Source organism: Heloderma suspectum, chromosome 4 (assembly GCF_057233095.1).
Source record: "Heloderma suspectum isolate Gila_16-S chromosome 4, 16-S_ref, whole genome shotgun sequence".
Taxonomy (NCBI): domain Eukaryota; kingdom Metazoa; phylum Chordata; class Lepidosauria; order Squamata; family Helodermatidae; genus Heloderma; species Heloderma suspectum.
The window spans coordinates 227,935,295-227,953,128 of record NC_139461.1 but is presented as its reverse complement, the minus strand read 5'-3'; the positions used below and the strand labels follow the sequence as shown (position 1 = coordinate 227,953,128).

The 17,834-nt window shown below is 40.6% G+C and overlaps 1 protein-coding gene across 2 annotated transcripts in view; it reads right to left on the bottom strand.

Moving 5' to 3' along the window:
* The window catches only part of FAF1 (Fas associated factor 1), a 250,018-nt gene that overhangs the window by 87,165 nt on the left and 145,019 nt on the right, over positions 1-17,834 (bottom strand). For both annotated transcript variants that reach the window (XM_084852547.1, XM_084852548.1), the window contains 4 exons: positions 17,472-17,567; positions 15,762-15,882; positions 14,081-14,144; positions 11,180-11,261 (listed from right to left, as the gene is read on the bottom strand). In XM_084852547.1, the coding sequence (XP_084708673.1) occupies positions 11,180-11,261; positions 14,081-14,144; positions 15,762-15,882; positions 17,472-17,567 (363 nt within the window). The remainder of the gene's footprint in view (positions 1-11,179; positions 11,262-14,080; positions 14,145-15,761; positions 15,883-17,471; positions 17,568-17,834) is intronic.

Genomic DNA, 17,834 nt, shown 5'->3' with positions numbered 1-17,834 from the left:
ACGCAGTTCATTACATTGCACTTCATCAACAAGCAATGAAGCATTCCTTTACCAAGGGTATGAAATTAGTGGCCTGATCCATGCATCACAATAACTCAGATTTTTTTAAAACTCTGGGTTATCATGAATGAGCAAGTCAGAAGTGGCTAAACAAACCATGGACCTTACCTCAGTGGTTTGGTTAGTGGTGAGAGTGGTGAGAGCATTGGACTGGGAGCCGGGAGATCTGGGTTCTAGTCCCACTCGGCCACGGAAGCTCATTGGGTGACTTTGGGGCAGTCACAGACTCTCAGCCCAACCAACCTTACAGGATTGTTGTTGTGAGGATAAAATGTAGAGGAGGAGGATCATGTAAGCCACCTTGGGTTCCTTGCAAGAGGAAAGAAGGTGGGATATAAATGCAATAAATAAATAAATTACATGTAAACCACGAACTCTGGCTTTTCAAAGAGAGACAAGCCAGTTCATGGTCCACATGTAGTGCTAACCAAACCACAAATGGAAGGTCTGTCATTTCTTTAGCTGCTGCTGTTCATGATTGTCACTGTGACATGAGAACCGGGCCATAATGTCATCCATAGGTATATTTGCACAGTTAAAGTAGTTCATTGTGTAAAATGGAATTTCAGCTCATAAATGCTGATTTTCCACTGCAGTTGAAGTTCCTGATTTTTAACAGTCCTGGAAAACAGACCCTAACCTTTATAACTCACAACTATATAGTCACATAAATTACCTATTTTTCTATCTATGATGAAATGTATTTAATGCATATACAGACAACCTGGTACCTGTGCCAACCCTAGGAACACAGTTTGGAGAATCTACAAAAAGAAAAGATATGCAACAACATGGACAATATATCATTTCTTACTGCTTCCCAGTATATATACAACTTATGGTTGTCATAGAGTTTATGTTGACAAACCCTAAAAAAAATCATTGTGACATACTTTGCATTTGGTATCTTGGTTTTTAGGCCATCCGAATGACCAGCCTGCAGAATCAGTCATCAAACAATAGCACCTCCCTGGTTTATTATCAATATTGTCCAAAATTATATTTGCTAAATAAACTCTTGCTTTCTCTTCAGCCATATGGAATAACGGAGATTCACAACAGAGCATAAATGGTCAAATTAAATGTTACACATTAAAAATAGGTTCCTGAGTTTAGACCAGGGATGGGGAATGCGTGGCCCTCCATGAGATGTTGTTGGACTGCAATTCCCATCATCCCTCACCACTGGCTATGCTGATAGGAGTTTCAGTCCAGCAACATCTGGAGAGCCAAATGTTCCCCACCAGTGGTATAAACAATGAAATATTCTACAATAGAGCAAATATCTGGGCTGCATTATGGCCCAGAGCTGGAGTGGGGAGCTGGATTGGGTGCAGCTCAGTGGCAAATATACACTGCATCTTTATGGACTCATCACTCCCCTTCAAATATTATGATACACACTGTGGGTGTATAAATAGCAAGCATGCTAAAAACTGATTTACTTTGAACAATGCCCCTAGAACTGGGAAGTGAAAGACAACCTGAACGAAAAACCTAAATGAACCCTTACTTTTTCCTCAACTGGAATAGAAGCTGAACCATTACCTCAAAATCTCTGCTGAACCTGAACCAGAACAGACCCACAAATAAAAAAAGAAATAAATAAAAATACTGATTCAAAATAAGGATTTGACTCAAAACAGCAGATTTGGTAAACCAAATGGTTCCAGCAGAACTCAAATGAATCAGAATAGGTTAATAAAATAGAACAAATGTCTGGGAAGATTTATATTTTGGGGTTTAACTGAGGTTCTTTACTGTGCATTCTCTCAAGAGAAGTGGACTTGAGAAGCATTAGGCAGAGATTTGACAAGAAGCCTGATTTCTCTTTAAGGCAGAAACTACTGTAGTGTCCTGTAAAGACAGTCTGTTGGAAGAACAGCTCCTCCATGCTGCAGTGCTCAGACAGTACCTGTCGGTAGGTATTAAAAACTAAGTTGTTGCTGACTTGATTTGAAACTTTTTCTTTCTAACTACTGACCTAAAGGTTTGTATACATTTTTGTTTTTTTTTTGTTTTTTATTGAACAGTGTATCAGTGGTGGTGAGGCCTGCAGGGCTCCAAGTGGAGCAGAATATAGCAGCCTGCTAGCTCAGTGCCCACACCCTGAGAATCACAGAGGTGAGTGAGCAGGCTCCCCCAGGCCCAAGAAGCATGAAGGAGCCCTCAGTTCAGGCAATGGAGAATGTGGTATGAATGTGGAAGATTCATCGGAGAATATTCCACTTCTGAGCTGGCTCTGGTGGTTTCTGCCTTCCTGGGGCTTTAAAATAGTTTAACACCCCATATGCCAGATAGATAATCTATATACAGTCAAGTCAATACACTGTCTAGAAGAGGAAACTCTTACCTAAAGGAATATGTGTATGTGGGCAGGAGGCAGTTAGCTCGCCGGGACTACAGCTGAGAGTTAGCAGTCTTCAAAAGACTAGAGAAGGATGTCAGGCAGCATGGGGGTAAGTGGTGTATGACTGAACAAAAGATTGCTGGAGGAATCCTGGTCCCGTGGTATGACTAGTAAATTGATGCTAGAGAGGCTGTGTGTGCAAACAAATTAGGTGTTCATTTGCTTTTTGTAGAATTAAACTTGAAATAATACATGGGAGGCTTCATTGTACTTACTGCCAACACTTAGTTGTAAGAGCTTTGGACATATTAGCTTTTTCTGACCCGCTGTACAAGATTATAATGTGCCCTAAATTTAAATTTTCTCATGTGAGTCAGAACTGAATCAGCTGGTTGATATATGCTGAAATGGTTAGGGAACCTGAATTAGTTCACATTGGCAAGTGTGGGTACTTCAGTAACTTGAAACCAAGCATTACAGAACCCCAACAGAAAATATTCCACTCTGTGCAACCTGAGATTTGACCTATAATTAATTTAACCATTTGATATTTTGGCTTAATAAGATATTTGTCATTTAATAAATAATATCAAAAATTGGAGTTTGCCCTTGTTATATCAAGTTGCAATTTCATGAATTGTTAGCAGAGGGTCAGCTCAAAGTATTTATGTATTTATTAAAGACATTGATCTTGTTCGGACGAATTTACGGGGATGCGAGATGTGTACAAGACGCTTCTGATGAAACACGGGTTAACTTGGGGTTATTTAACCCATGAACAATCCTAAATGCCTGGGTTTGAACATCATGGAAACAACCTACAAATGGTGCATTTGTAGGTTGTTCCAGGAACCCAGATGTAGTTTGTGCACATCCCCACAATTCCAACATCTGTGACCCTGTTTGGACATAATGGTAGCATCTGGCAGCAATTTGTAATCTATGAATTGCCACCAGATGCCACCGTAATAGGGCCATAGATGTTGGAATCCTTAAAGGTAACCTTAGCAGTTGTATATGCCAGAATTTTTTGAGAAAGCTAGTAACAGATGCCAGACAGCTAGGCCTATCCATTTAACAATGAAAACATTTCAAAAAGTAAAGCTGAAAAATATATACAATATGGCGTCAATATTTTCCTGAAGTGAACTTTAATCCAAAATAGAACAATTTCCTCCAGTCTGTTATAAGACTGATCAAATAAACATTATGGGGTCCACAGTGCTAACACCCAGAAGAAGCCATAAACCATTCAAGGCACCAACTACAGTCCAGCAAACCTTGAGTATAATCTTAAAATTGTATTAAGGTGAGGATCAAGTTGATGATGAAACAGATGTCAGAAGTGTGCTACACTGTTAAGAGTTGCAATAAAATCTATGGGTTTTTATCTCAGATAATCCAGAGAGATAAGCTGGGCTTCCCTATACAATTTCACAATTGTGTACCTGTGTAAAAATATTGCAGTATGTGTTCTTCCTCTCCTGCATAATTGCATGGAGGATGGAGGGCTCAGCCCCACTTTGTCCCCATGGCAACTGCTAGGGGAAAGGATCTGGGCTCAGAGAAAACATGCCAAGAACTGAAGTCCTCCATTCTCTTCTCAAGCAACCACTGGGGGAAGTGATTTTGGCTCAGGAAAGGGTGTCTCTCTCAGCCAACACAATTAACCTCCCATCCTTAGTGAAGAGTTAGTATCTATGAACTCCCCTCTGTTGCTGGCATTATTCCTTGGAAGCATATGGCAGTAGGCACACACATCATCCATACCCACAAGTTGGTTTGGGAGGTTAGAGAGAGTCAGGTGGTCATTTTTATTTGCCAATATCTTCCTGCAAGTTTAGAGGCTCTATGCCTACTCAGCCTTTCTCCCATTTGATTCCCAGCACTTCCACCATTTGGCTCCTAGCACATCTATGTGTACGGATCCCATTTTAGTAACACAGGCAGACAGATAATCAGTTCCAAGATGTGGGATGCCACAACAGATGGGTGTTTCCAGTGCCTCAAATATTCTGTATTCATGTCTCATCTCCAAAGGGGCTTCTGCAGGTATACCTGTTGGGATTCTGGACAGTGTGTATTTAATTTTTTGCTCAGAAAAAGGAAGGAGAATGTATTTTTTATCCATAAGAACCTAAGCATACAATATAATCTTTTTGGAACATTAAGAATATATTTAGAAAGCTTTTTTCGTAAGTGCTCAAAAAGTTTCACATAATTATCTTGGTTTCTTGCAGCCACACTAAAAGTAAACCAGTATTATTTGCCCTGTATTATGGTTGGAGGTTTCAAGATATTGGATTGACTAAAGCCATCCAGTGTGCTCACAGCTGAGCTGAGATTTGAAAGAGGAGCTTAGAATGTGAAGCCCATGCTCTTTGACCACTATATCACACAAGCTGCCTAGATCTAGAGATAGAACCATCCCACTTGAAGTGAACTTTGACTTCACCAGTCAAAAATCAGCCAATAATGGGTTCTGACCTTCATTCAGGCTCTCTGTCCAAATCCTTCTGCTCAGAGACCTTACCTACGTCACACTTTAGCAAACCTTTGAGGATGCTGCAATAGCCCTTGGCAAGGGAAGCTCTGGTGGGGTGCCTGGCTATTCTGCATTGGCGGAGTAGACATTTTGTTCCATGCATATTAAATAAGTCACATATTTTTGAAGGATTTCAAATAATTTATAAAACACACAAACTGAGAGCCACTATGGCTCTTTATTAGGTAGTACTTTCTGGAGCAGGTATTTCTAGAGAAGAATTACTAGGGTGTTTATACTGCAACTTACTGTCAATTCCCAATTCTTTGTACTTAAAAGTGCGAGGTGGAACCAGAGACCAAGAGAATTAAATTAAGCACTTTTACTACTTCCTACAACAGTTGATAGGGGATTCCTAACTTGGACTGTTGTGCAAAAAACTTGCAACAACAAAGGAAGTTTCCAAAACAATTTGCCAGATCGCAGCAAGCTGCTAGACTGCAATCATTCAAAACTTCTAAAAACATTTAATATTGAAACAAAGGACATTACATGTTATACAAATGTGTAATAAGATACTATACCACAATCACAGGCTTCATTCACATAAATATCTGCTTCAAGGGCTGAAGACCTGTTTTTGTTCACAAATTAAAACCAATGTAGTTTAGTGGACAGACCATTGGACTTGGTGGACTGGGAAGAACTGGATTTAAGCCCATGGTCAACCATGAAGCTCACTGGGCCAGCCCTCTCTTGCAGCCAAACTATTTCACAGAGTTATTGTGAGGGGGAAAATGGAGGGGGGCATTCCTTTGTATGCCCTCCTGAATTCCTGTGTATGCCCTCCTGAAGACAGATAGATAGATCAAAAAGAAGAAAAGTAGACTCAATATATACCTTTAAAGTGTAAGTGTGTCACCAATCCCTATTGCTGCATGTCCTCCAGTTTACTGAAATAAGTTATGTATGTATTTTAAAATAAACTCAATGCTAGTTTGCCATTAGTCATGGTAAACATAATACCTGCTATACAAGAAAGATGTAATGCACATGTAACAGTGCTCATCCTTTAAGCATGATTAGGGACCAGCTGAAGGATCACATGGTTCCTCACCCCAGCTCCTCTCTTAACATATGAAAATTCCTCCCACTCTACATTAACCATAGTAAAACATTACATCCGCAATGACATTAACCATGATTACCATCAATCAGAATTAACCACGGTTAATGTTTGTGCAGACGCAACAATCAAGCATGGTTAAGGCTTACAAGAATGAATTTATGTGTGATACGTGAAGAGCTGAAGGAAGGGAGCATGTGAAACCATCATCTGTTCCTGATGTTTTAACCACGATTAAGGGATGACAACATTACATCTGCAACTGCTTATACTGAACAAGTGCTTATGAACCTGTGGTGTATTGTGCTACACAGTAGGTGAGGATTCTCACTGCCAAGGACAGAGAACATCAGGTGTCCTCATAACCGTCTTAGCAATATGAAACACATAGTAATGTGAACATACACCAGATGATTTAGTGCTATCACCTCACACACACATTTGGATTGTGAAGACAGCAAACCCTGAAATGCAAGCAGAGATCCATGGTGAATCACATGCAACCCTATTTGTAAATCCAGGTAATGCTGTGACCAGTTTTATCTATTGGGAGATAGAGCAATTCTGACCCCAAGCATCTTTAATGTAAAAAGAAAACCATGTGAATCATATAATAATAATAATAATAATAATAATAATAATAATAATAATAATAATTTGTTATCATTATTATTTATTAGTTTTTTTATAGTAGGAAAGAGTTTTTAAAATTAGGCCAGGACTGCACAGCCTGCAGGCCACATACAGCCCCCCAAGGGTGTCCTGGCACTCCCACTGCTAGTGAATTTCCCCACCACCACCTGTCCTCTCTACTCCCTCCTCCAGAAATCCTAATACATACATACATAGTGCTCTTTCTCAGCAAAGAAAGAGTGATGTGTTATCAGGATTACTGATGTATGCATGTGTGTGTGTGTGTGTGTGTGTGTGTGAGTGCGTGCATGTGTCTATGTGTATGAATGTGTGGTCCCTGAAGCATAAGCCAGTATCACATGTGGCCCATGGGTCTGAAAAGGTTGTGGACCTCTGCATTAAACAATAGTGCATTTTAAGTTAATATCCTAAAAAAATAACAGATTATGCAATAATTTGCAATGACTTCATCCATTTGTAAATATTTGAACTGCTAAATATATACCAAGTACACATGAAAAATATAATTTCTGACAACCAGAACCTTTACTTAATTTGTTCTATTCTTTGTTTTTATGTCTGTCTGTCTGTTTATCCATCCATCCATCTGATCTCACCTTTCTTCCTATTCACAAAAACTGCAACATGTTTTCCCACAAAGGAGTAACAATGTAGAAAGAAACTACCTCTTGCTCTGTTGCGAAAACTGTTTTTGTGCAGAGCGCCTTCTCTTAGACAACGGTGAAAATTCCCCAAGAAAAAGGACAAGGTCTACATGCACTCTTGGCTGCAAAGTGCTCTCAAATTAAATCAGTTTGAAGTGGTTTTCATTAAGATGGATTGAGTGTGGCATCGTGAGAAACACTTTATCAAATGTAGTGTTTTACTTAGTGATTAACTATATACCAGTTGATGAAGCTCCCCAAATCCTTCGTAATCCCACCACTCCAATAAACATTTAATGAGCATATAAGTTCAAAAAGCCTAGCAGAGGATTTAAACCTTCAATCTTGTTTTTATTTACTCTTCCAACTCAATTTCTCACTTCAAGTTAAGAATGCTATTGCTTGAAGCTCATCTGTTGCCCTGGTAAATTTAAGTGTCCTCTGCAGTTCAAATTAAAACATTTGCTTTCATATTTCAAATATTTCAGAAGATATATATATATATATATGCGCCATTTTATTTTTTAAGTTGCTATTCTCTTAATAACTATTCTTAATTAAAACTTCTCATTAGGAAAACAGTATTTTGAAAGGACAAGGAATAATAGCAATAAGGTAAGACTGCAGAAGAGTTGGTTATTTTTAACATAACCAAATGTTATGTTATGATATTATTGAATCAGTTACTTTACATATTAACTTAGGAACAATGTAGGCTTTTAAGGGGGAGGATTGGTAAGTGAAGTTTTCTTCTATATTGAATCCTTTTTCCAAAAGCAAAATAAGATAATTAAATAATTTATTTATTATTATTACATTTATATCCCACTTTTTCTTCTCTTGCAAGGGACCCAAGGTGGTTTATATAGTCTTCCTCCTCCCCATTTTATCCTCACAACACCCCTGTGAGGTATGTTAGGCTGAGAGTTAGTGACTGGCCCAAAGTCACCCACTGTGCTTCATGACCAACGGTGGACTAGAACCCACATCTTCCAAGTGCCAGTCCAACACTCTAACCATTACACCACACCGGTGTAATGCTCTCTGAATTTTTGTTTTGAAAACAAAGTCATTTCTAGATTATGCAGAGTCAGGGCACAATCCTATGCATGTTTAGACAGAAAAAAGTCCTACAACTCCCAGCAAGCATGGCTGGCTGAGGAATGCTGAGAGCTGTAGGACTTTTTCTGTCTACATATGCATAGGATTGCACCCTGAGAGTGTATGCAAAGTATCAAGACAGTGACTTTTCTAAAAAGTTATATTATGTTAAAATATCCAATATTTTTTTTGATTATATAGTAATTTTTATGAAATCTTATTAAAATATTTTTAGGCTGCAATCCTGTGCACATTTATTTGTGCAGAGAATCCCCCACTGAGCTGAATTAGACTTATTTCTGAGTACACATTCAGAGTATTGTACTGTTAATTTTAATAGTGATGTAAGCAATGCACATGTAAGTTCTATCTACTTCAATGGGTGATGTGTAAACTGTGCTATAAATAGGATCAGGCTCATTATTTTTTTATTAAAGAAGTGTTTATATGTGTTATATAATATAACAAACTATTTTCTCATGTGCATCGCATTTCATTAGGTCTGTTATCAAGTACTTTCAAACTGTGTAGAACATGAGATACACTTTTATATGATATTACATGGACATTTTCCTATAGGGCAACACAGACCTATCAGAATATACAATTCCAGTATACAAATACATGGCTACCTCCTTACCACTGGTGTTTTTCCACTGGCACTGTGGAAAAGCATGGCACGGTACAGGAGCAAAGCACAAGCAGCTATTTGGAACACGGGCAGGGCTGCTCATATCCTAATCCTAAGGGGTTGCATCTAACTGGTATCTGTCCACTGATGGAATAGTCTTTGATCCAGCAGAAGGTTCCATTAGTGAAAAAGGGCGGGGGTAATTTTCAGTGATTCTCCCTCTCCCTTGCAGCTCACATGCTATTTCAAAAGCCCCCCCCCCACACACACACACCTTCTGGAGTAGATTTGGGGGGCATGTGAAACTGCAGGGTGGAGGAGGAATTGCCAAAAAGTGCTTCCCTTCTTGTTCCATTGATGGAAGCCTCTGCTAGCCTCTGAGTGTTACATCAGCAGAGGGGCCCCAATTGGGTACAACCCAAGGGACCTGCTCTAGAACAGGAGTTGGTAACACGGCACCGGTGGGCACAGCAGCACCCACCAAGACCCATTCATTACCTCCAACCCCTCGCCACTTTCCCCTACCTCCATTGCCAGGAAGCAGGAAGTTGGCAGAACAATGGAGGCGGCGGTGGAGGGAAGTAGGTGAAGTGGCAGCCCAGAAGTGTGTGCAAGGAGGTGAGAGGAGAGCAAACATGTATGTAAGAGGAACAGAAGCAGTGGAGTGGGGAAGAGGCAGCGGAAGCGAGCAGGAGAAAGGAAATTGTGGGCAGGTGGGAGGAGGCTGCAGAAGCAGGCAGGTGAGGCAGTGGGGGAAAGGAGATGGCAGGCAGGTGGGAGGCGGCGGCAAAAGTAGGTGGGCAGCAGCAAAAGGAAATCGTGGGCATGAGGAGGATGAGGTGTGAGTGCAGTGGTGGCAGCAGGGAAGGAAACTGCAGGCAGGGGGAAGAGGATGTGAGCATGGCGGTGGGGAGAAAGAAGGAAGGAAGAAGAGGTGATGTTGGAAGGAAATCCCAAGCAGCGGGGGGGGGGAGCGGGGGGGAGTGGGCAGAAAAGAGAATCCATGGGGGGGGGGAATCCACAGTGGAAGGGGGGCAGAAAAGAGTGACTCCGCCCCCAAAATGGCAAATGCACCCCCAGGCCCAGGAAAAAACAATAAATGCATCCATGGCCTGAAAACCTTGCTACCCCTGTTCTAGCAGCAGCAGTGCAAACCTGCAACAGTTCATTAGTATAGCTAGGGATGGGGGAGAATTTCTCCCCGAAACTTCGGGGGGCCGAGTGCCAACGTATTCGGCCCCCCGAAGTAGTTTCGGGGAGAAATTCTTCGCCCCCCCCCCCGGGATGGGACTTACCTTTCCCGAATGTCCCTCCCGGCGGCGGGTCCCGGCGGCGGTTCGGCAGGTCTTCGACAGGGGCAGAGGCGGCAGCCGGTCTTTCGACCGGCTGCCGCCACTGCCATTCCAATAAAAATAATAAAAAAACACCCCTGTGATAGGCTACGTGACGATTAACGTAGCCTATCATGGCTAGATTTGCAAAGTCAGCTGTGATAGGCTACGTAAATCGTCACGTAGCCATCACGGGTGACTTTAAAAAAAAAAAAAAGCGCGTACGGCTAATGGCGGCCCCCATAGGGAGCCGCCATTCGTGTTCCTTATTTGGTCGCCGTAGTCTACGTAAAGATTTACGTAGACTACAGCGACCAAATAAGGAACGCGAATGGCGGCTCCCTATGGGGGTCGCCATTTGCATACGCGCTTTTTTTTTTTAAAGTCACCCGTGATAGGCTACGTGACGATTAACGTAGCCTATCACGGCTGACTTTGCAGATCTAGCCGTGATAGGCTACGTTAATCGTCACGTAGCCTATCACGGGGGCGTTTTGTTTTGTTTTTTACTTTTTATTTCGCGGCCGGAGGCGCCTCCTCCCTGGCCTGAATTTCGGCCGGGCGAGGCGGGAAGCCTCCCCCCCGGCCTGAATTTCAGCCAGACGAGGAGGGAAGCCTCCCCCCCCGGCCTGAACTTCGGGGGGAGCAGCAAAGCGCCTCCCCCCCACCGCGAAGCAAGCTGCGAGACCAGGTAAGTGGCTTTTGTGCACCCCTAAGTATAGCCAAAGGGTCTGGAAAGCATTTTATGCCAGTGGCACCTTTTCATCTGAGTAGAATAGTATTAAAAATGTACTTACATCTCTGGCTTTCCCATAGAAGGCCTCTTGAAAAGCAGCCTCTAATGACCCAATAAAAAATACTGGGTGGCAGTCACCATATCTGTTTAAATACCAAAATGTTTCAATTAAAATGCCTGTTTTCATTCTAAAAACATGGATTCGTTAAATTTCCTTTTTGCAGAAATATATTAAATATTGTAATTATAGGCCTTAGACATTCAGTAGCTCAGTCAACACACACACACGCACACACACACACACACACGCACACACACATCTATCTATCTATCGATTGATTGACTGATCTATCTCTATATCTATGCATGACTTCTCAGTATTTTTGAGGAATATACGACTCCTCAAATGTTGCAGTGTTGCAAAGGCAGAAAATGCAACTATGCCTTTTAAGATCTTACAGAAGATTGCCCTTTTTAAAAATGTCAAGTATATGAATTTGACATGGCTAGTTGTAGACATTCTTCTTAATTCTGTATTCAATGTAGAACGCCATATTAAAGGATAGAATGAAAGCTTTAAAAATGATGCCATGGAAAGGAAATTCTGTTCTTATTTTTTAATTTTCTTCTCAGAGACAGTGGAAAGATCCTGTCAGGATAGGTTCCAGTTGGGAGATAGTCTTTATCCACATTTCTGGAGCAAAGGGGCCCACTTCCAAATGGCACCAGCTGGGAGCTGCTTTCCATGTGGCACATGCAGGTTTCCTCTTTGCATGTTACCCAGAAGCACAGAAAGCATAAGCTTCCCCAAACACACATATCTGCTGTCTGCCACTTCCCTGAATATGTGAAGCTACTCAGAATAACAACGCTTCAAAACCAAAAGACGGAGCAAACAAAACGCTCAAGGTAGAGTTAGCTCCATGGAGCCACATTAGCTACAAGAACAAATTATGGAACAAACAGTGTGCCTCCTCACCTACCACAGCCATTTAAAGTTATTCTTAAGTAGTTGACCCAACCTCAGCTAACTGCATTTCCTCCCCTTAAATCCCAGGCTTTAACTGGGGACAAAAATACTCTCAACAGGATATCTGACTGTCCCACCGTATCTGTGAAGAAGAGAACTTCAGAAGGTAAGAATATAAGAGCTGTGCTGGATCAGACCAAGGGTTCATGTAGTCCAGCATTCTGTTCACACAGTGACCAATCAGCTGCCCACAGGAAGCCCACAAGCAGGGCATGAGTGCAACAGTACCCTCCTGCCCATGTTCCCCAGCAACTGGTGTACATAGACATACTGCCTCTGATATTGGAGGCAGCATATAGCCATCAGAACTAGTAGCCACTGATAGCCTTATCCTCCATGAATTTGTCTAATCCCCTTTTAAAGCCATCCAAATTAGCAGCCATCACTACATCTTGTGGAAGTGAATTCCATGGTTCAACTATGTGCTGTGTGAAGAAGTATTTCCTTTTATCTGTCCTGAATCTCCCACTAATCAGTTTCATGGAATGACCCCGGGTTCAAACATTAGAGAGAGGGAGAAAAATGTCTCCATATCCATTTTCTTCACACTATGCATAATTTTGTACACCTCTATCATGGTTCCTCTTACTGGCTTTTTTTCTAAGCTAAACAATCCCAGCTGTTCTTCATAGGGAAGTTGCTCCAGCCCCTCGATCATTTTACTTGCCCTTTTCTGGACTTTTTCTAACTCTACAACATCCTTTTTTAGGTGCGATGACCAGAACTGTACACATATTCTAAGTGTGGTCGCACCATAGATTTATATAAGAGAAGTATGATCACAGCAGTTTTATTTTCAATGCCTTTCCTAATTCCAATTCCTAATTTCCTAATCTCATTGGAGATTTCCTCAATGTGGAATTTGCCTTTTTTTACAGCAGCCACACAGTGGGTTGACATTTTCATCAAGCTGTCCACCACAACCCCAAGAACTCTTTCTCGATCAGTCACTGCAAGCTCAGATCCCATCACCTTATACTTGAAGTTGAGATTTTTTACCCCAACGTGCATCACTTTACACTTGCTTACACTGTACTACATTTGCCATTTTATGCGTATTCTCCCAGTTTGGAGAGACTGTTTGGAACTCCTCACAATCCCTTTTTTGTTTTAATCACCCTAAATAATTTGGTGTCATCAGCAAATCTGACCACCTCACTGCTCACTCCTAGTTCCAGATCATTTATGAACTAGTTGAAAAGTATTGGTCCCAATACTGATCTCTGTGGGACCCTAACGTTTACATTCCTTCATTGGGAGAATTTACCATTAATTCCTACTCTCTGCTTTCTGTTCTTTAAGAAGTTACTGATCCATAAGAGGACTCTCCTCTTATTCCATGACTGCTAAGTTTGCTCAGGAGTCTTTGGTGAGGGACTTTGTCAAAAGCCAAGTAAGTGTACAATGTACTTTCAAAGAAACTAAATTCCATCCTGAATGATATAGACAGAATGTCCACTCATTACTTCTATCCTCACTATAGAAAACTGAGGAGCAGATTGTGCAAAGAGCTGTCATACTGTTTTAGAAGCGGAGAGATTTGGCTCAGGAGCAGACATGTGTGGCTGAGGAGTGAAAGGGATGGCTGATAGGCAGCTCAAACATTTTAGATTTACAAATTAATTTCCCTCCTAAAGAATGTGTCAACTTCAAGGTTTGAACATGATGGTCGTCTTGAACCCTGACCATCCACCGGTGAAATGGAAACTGCTGTTGGAATGGTTTCCCCTCCCCCGCCAATGCAGCCCCCTCAAAACTGGACCAGAGGGTTGGGAGATCCACCAGAGCAGATTTGGGAGGCATGCGAGGAGGAGGAACAAGGGGAAGTCCCATCGTGTGAGTGGAAGTCTGCTTGTGCAACATTGTTTTTAATACAATAGTTTATTTATCATTCCTACAGTTGGATAGATTATCCATAGTTACAAGTCTAACCTTGAAGAAAATTCTCCTGTGAATTGTAATAAGGCATCTCCTTCATTTTCAGCATTTTCTGGCACTAAAAAAGGAAAGGAAAACATTACAAACATGTATTAATATATGATTTTAAAACATTCCTTTCACTCCTTTCTTAAATCTACACATGCGTTATTCAAATAACTCGCAATTCCCTTAATTAAGAGAGGAGTGATAATATGATACTTTGGAGAAACAAAATTTCGAAACAGTTCTTGGAAGGTGAAGATACAGATATAAATAATAAATCAGGTTTGCATATGAAAGTATTATTATTTTAATACTATAGTTAGAAGATTATAAGCAATATTATAACGACATTTTGCATAAAAATCACAGAACCAACTTAGATTCATCATACCTCTAAAACTACAACACAAACTATGCCACCACTTGTGCAAAGTAGTTCAAAGAAAAAAATGGAAATTATGTAGGCCAGCAGATAGATTGCTGGTATGAAGATATGATTTTGAATTGTGAGAATTTTTTGTGTTAGTTGTTGTTTTTTAAGAGGAACACTAAAATTGTTCCTCTGAACATCCACGAATTTAACTCCCACCTTTGTGCACATGTGCGCCCCCCTTGTTGAGGAGGATGGATGGAACTTTTTAGAAGCCCCCATGCCTGGTATATGGTTATTTGAGGGGTGGGGGCTTCATAGTTAAACTAAGTGATGTTATAGCCATTCTCTCTTGGGTTAGGACTATGGGAAAACAGCCTTCTTCTAAACCACATGATTTTCCCTTTTCCAAAGGGACTTTCAGCTATGTACTGTATGTATGTATGTGTGTATGTATTAGTTTTCTATACTGTCCATTAGTCAAAGCTCTCTGGAAAGTTTACAAGACAAAGTTTAAAACCATAAAATATAGTAACATAATAAAACATAATATAAAACTCGCTAGTTTAAAACAGAATAAAACCAGTAGTAACCAAGATAAAAGCCAGCAGCAGTGCAAAGATCTAAAAATGCACTAACACAATTTTTTAAACCGAAGGGCTAAAAAGCCTGAGAGAATTAACAAGTTTTCACCTGGTGCTGAAAAGACCACAATTTAAGCTTGACACTGGGCTGGATCGCACAGTCTAAATAAGCTATCATGGTATGGTGGCTTATTTAAATCACCAAGCCATGGGTTATTGCAGGGTTATTGGAGGGCTGTTTCCCCTCCAACAAGCCATGCCCCACCTGGGTTCGCATGACATAACAAGCCACACCTGCGTGGTGATTATGGAAATTGCACCCTGAATGCGCAGTGATTTTTGTAAGCTACAGCGCTTTAAAAAAATCTTCCTACGCGCATTAATGTCACTGCCAGGATCAAAATAAAAACATGTAATGGCCCCAATACATTTTATTAATCTCAGATTTAAACTGTTTTTGTTATTAATCATTTTTATTTTGCTTTAGAAATGTATTTTGTTTAACTTGGGTCCCCCCCCCCCCCGATTCTAAATGAGAAAAAACAGTTGTTTGACGACTAGGAGGACTGTAAACAGAATGCATTTACACAGATTTGCACTGTCATTCCCCCTTTTTACTCTCCTTTTGAGAAACTGACATTGCTGGAATATAAAGGTATTGCTTGCTTTCTTCTTGCTTAAATTGTAGTCAACATAACATCATGCTCTTTACAGGATAAATGATAGCTCTACTTACTCATTGGAGATTTCCTCATTGCAGGTGTACCAAACATCTCTCCATCATCCACTCCAAATTCTGTAGCATCTTCAAAGTCATCTCCATCACTGTCACTAACCATATGTACATCTGTGCATTGCTAATTTAGTAAAAACCATAGTTAATCATAATACTGAAAAATGCATATTCCAATGTTAGCAGTTTTCTGTATTCAAGTATAACAGTTACCCAATTTGAAACAAAGAACTCCTGGGGGAGATATAGATATAGATATTCTTGAGAAAAATATCTTGCAGTATTTAACCAAAACAATTACTCCAAAATAAATGACATTTTGAGGTTTTGTTGTATGGAAGTGTAATTAAAAAATTCAGTAGAAGAATTGACTTCTGCTGAAACAAAAGAAGGTATTTCTCATCCAAGAGATATAATTTCCACTACATTTTAGCAACCTAGCAATGGCTAGGTGATATTCAACCTGTTCTGGAGGGGGTTGCACTCCCTCTAAAGGATCAGGTTCGTAGTTTGGGGGTGCTCTTGGATCCAGAACTGTCACTTGAGGCACAGGTGAACTCAGTGGCACGGAGCACTTTTTATCAGCTTAGGCTGGTATACCAACTACGCCCTTATCTGGACAGAGATAGCCTAGCTACAGTTATCCATGCTCTGATAACTTCTCGTCTGGATTACTGCAATGCGTTATACGTGGTGCTGCCTTTGAAAATGGTCCGGAAACTTCAGCTGGTCCAAAATAGGGCAGCAAGATTGTTAACAGGGACTGGCCTACGAGCTCATATTATGCCAGTACTTTTCCAGCTGCACTGGCTGCCAGTCCGTTTCCGGGCCCGATTCAAAGTGCTGGTGTTAACATTCAAAGCCCTTAACGGCTTGGGGCCAGGTTACCTGAAGGATCGCCTCCTCCCATATGTGCCTGCCCGGACCTTAAGATCATCATCAGCGGCCCTTCTCCGTGAGCCCCTACCAAAGGAAGTGAGGCGGGTGGCTACTAGGAGGAGGGCTTTTTCTGTTGTGGCACCCCGGCTCTGGAATGAGCTCCCTAGTGAGGTTCGCCTGGCACCTACATTGTACTCCTTTCGGCGCCAGGTGAAGACCTTTTTATTTTCCCAGGCATTTTAGCTTTCTAAATTTTTATCTTTGCTGTTTTAAATCTGTATTTTAAACTCCTGTACTGCTGCTAGGTTTTATTGTGGTTGTATTGTTATATTGTGGTTTTAATGTTCTATATATTTTAAATTGTTTTATTGTGTGTTGTTTGGTTTTAATTTTTGTGAACCGCCCAGAGAGCTTCGGCTATTGGGCGGTATAGAAATGAAATAAATAAATAAAATAAATAAATAAACTGAGGCATATGGCATCATCTATTACCAGTTAACACCAATTTAGCAATATAATCTTAGTTAATAATTGAGATTCTTCAAACTAACCCCATTTCTGGGATTAGTTTGAAGTGCCTATTAATAATATGGAGTTTATATTTTAGTTCTCAGTTTCCATTTAAATGTACTTCATGATAATTTTGTCTCCATTTTTCTTTAATTTTACTCTCTTTTTCCTTATATCAAATAACATGCCCAAACAGCACAGATTATGCCATAGGAGGATCAAATTCAGATCTGAGGGCAGTAATTAGGAGTACAAATTCAATTTCCAGCAGGGCTTAAAGGGGTGTATCTGAATATAAGATTGTTGCAGGTGGGATGCTTTTACCTCTTCCGACTGTTCCCTGGTTTGTGCTGGTGAAGATCGTCTTCCAACTATAAGTCGGTGGCAAGGATAAGAGATCCCTGATGCTGCTAGAGTCATCTAAGAATGAGACATACATTGTTGCATTAATTTCTTGATTTGGGGTGAAAGTGGCCAAAATCAAACTGTAGTAGACTTGAATGAACCAAAACAAAAATAAAAAATTGAGTGGTACATTCAATTTCCACCTGATGTAACTTTTATACAAAAAGAAACTGTCAGAAAGGCTACATATTGACAGCTGCCTTCAGTGCCATTTTTTTTGTTGAAAGGCAAGCTACAAATCAAATAAATAAATATTGTTGCAATACTCAAGATCATTCCAAG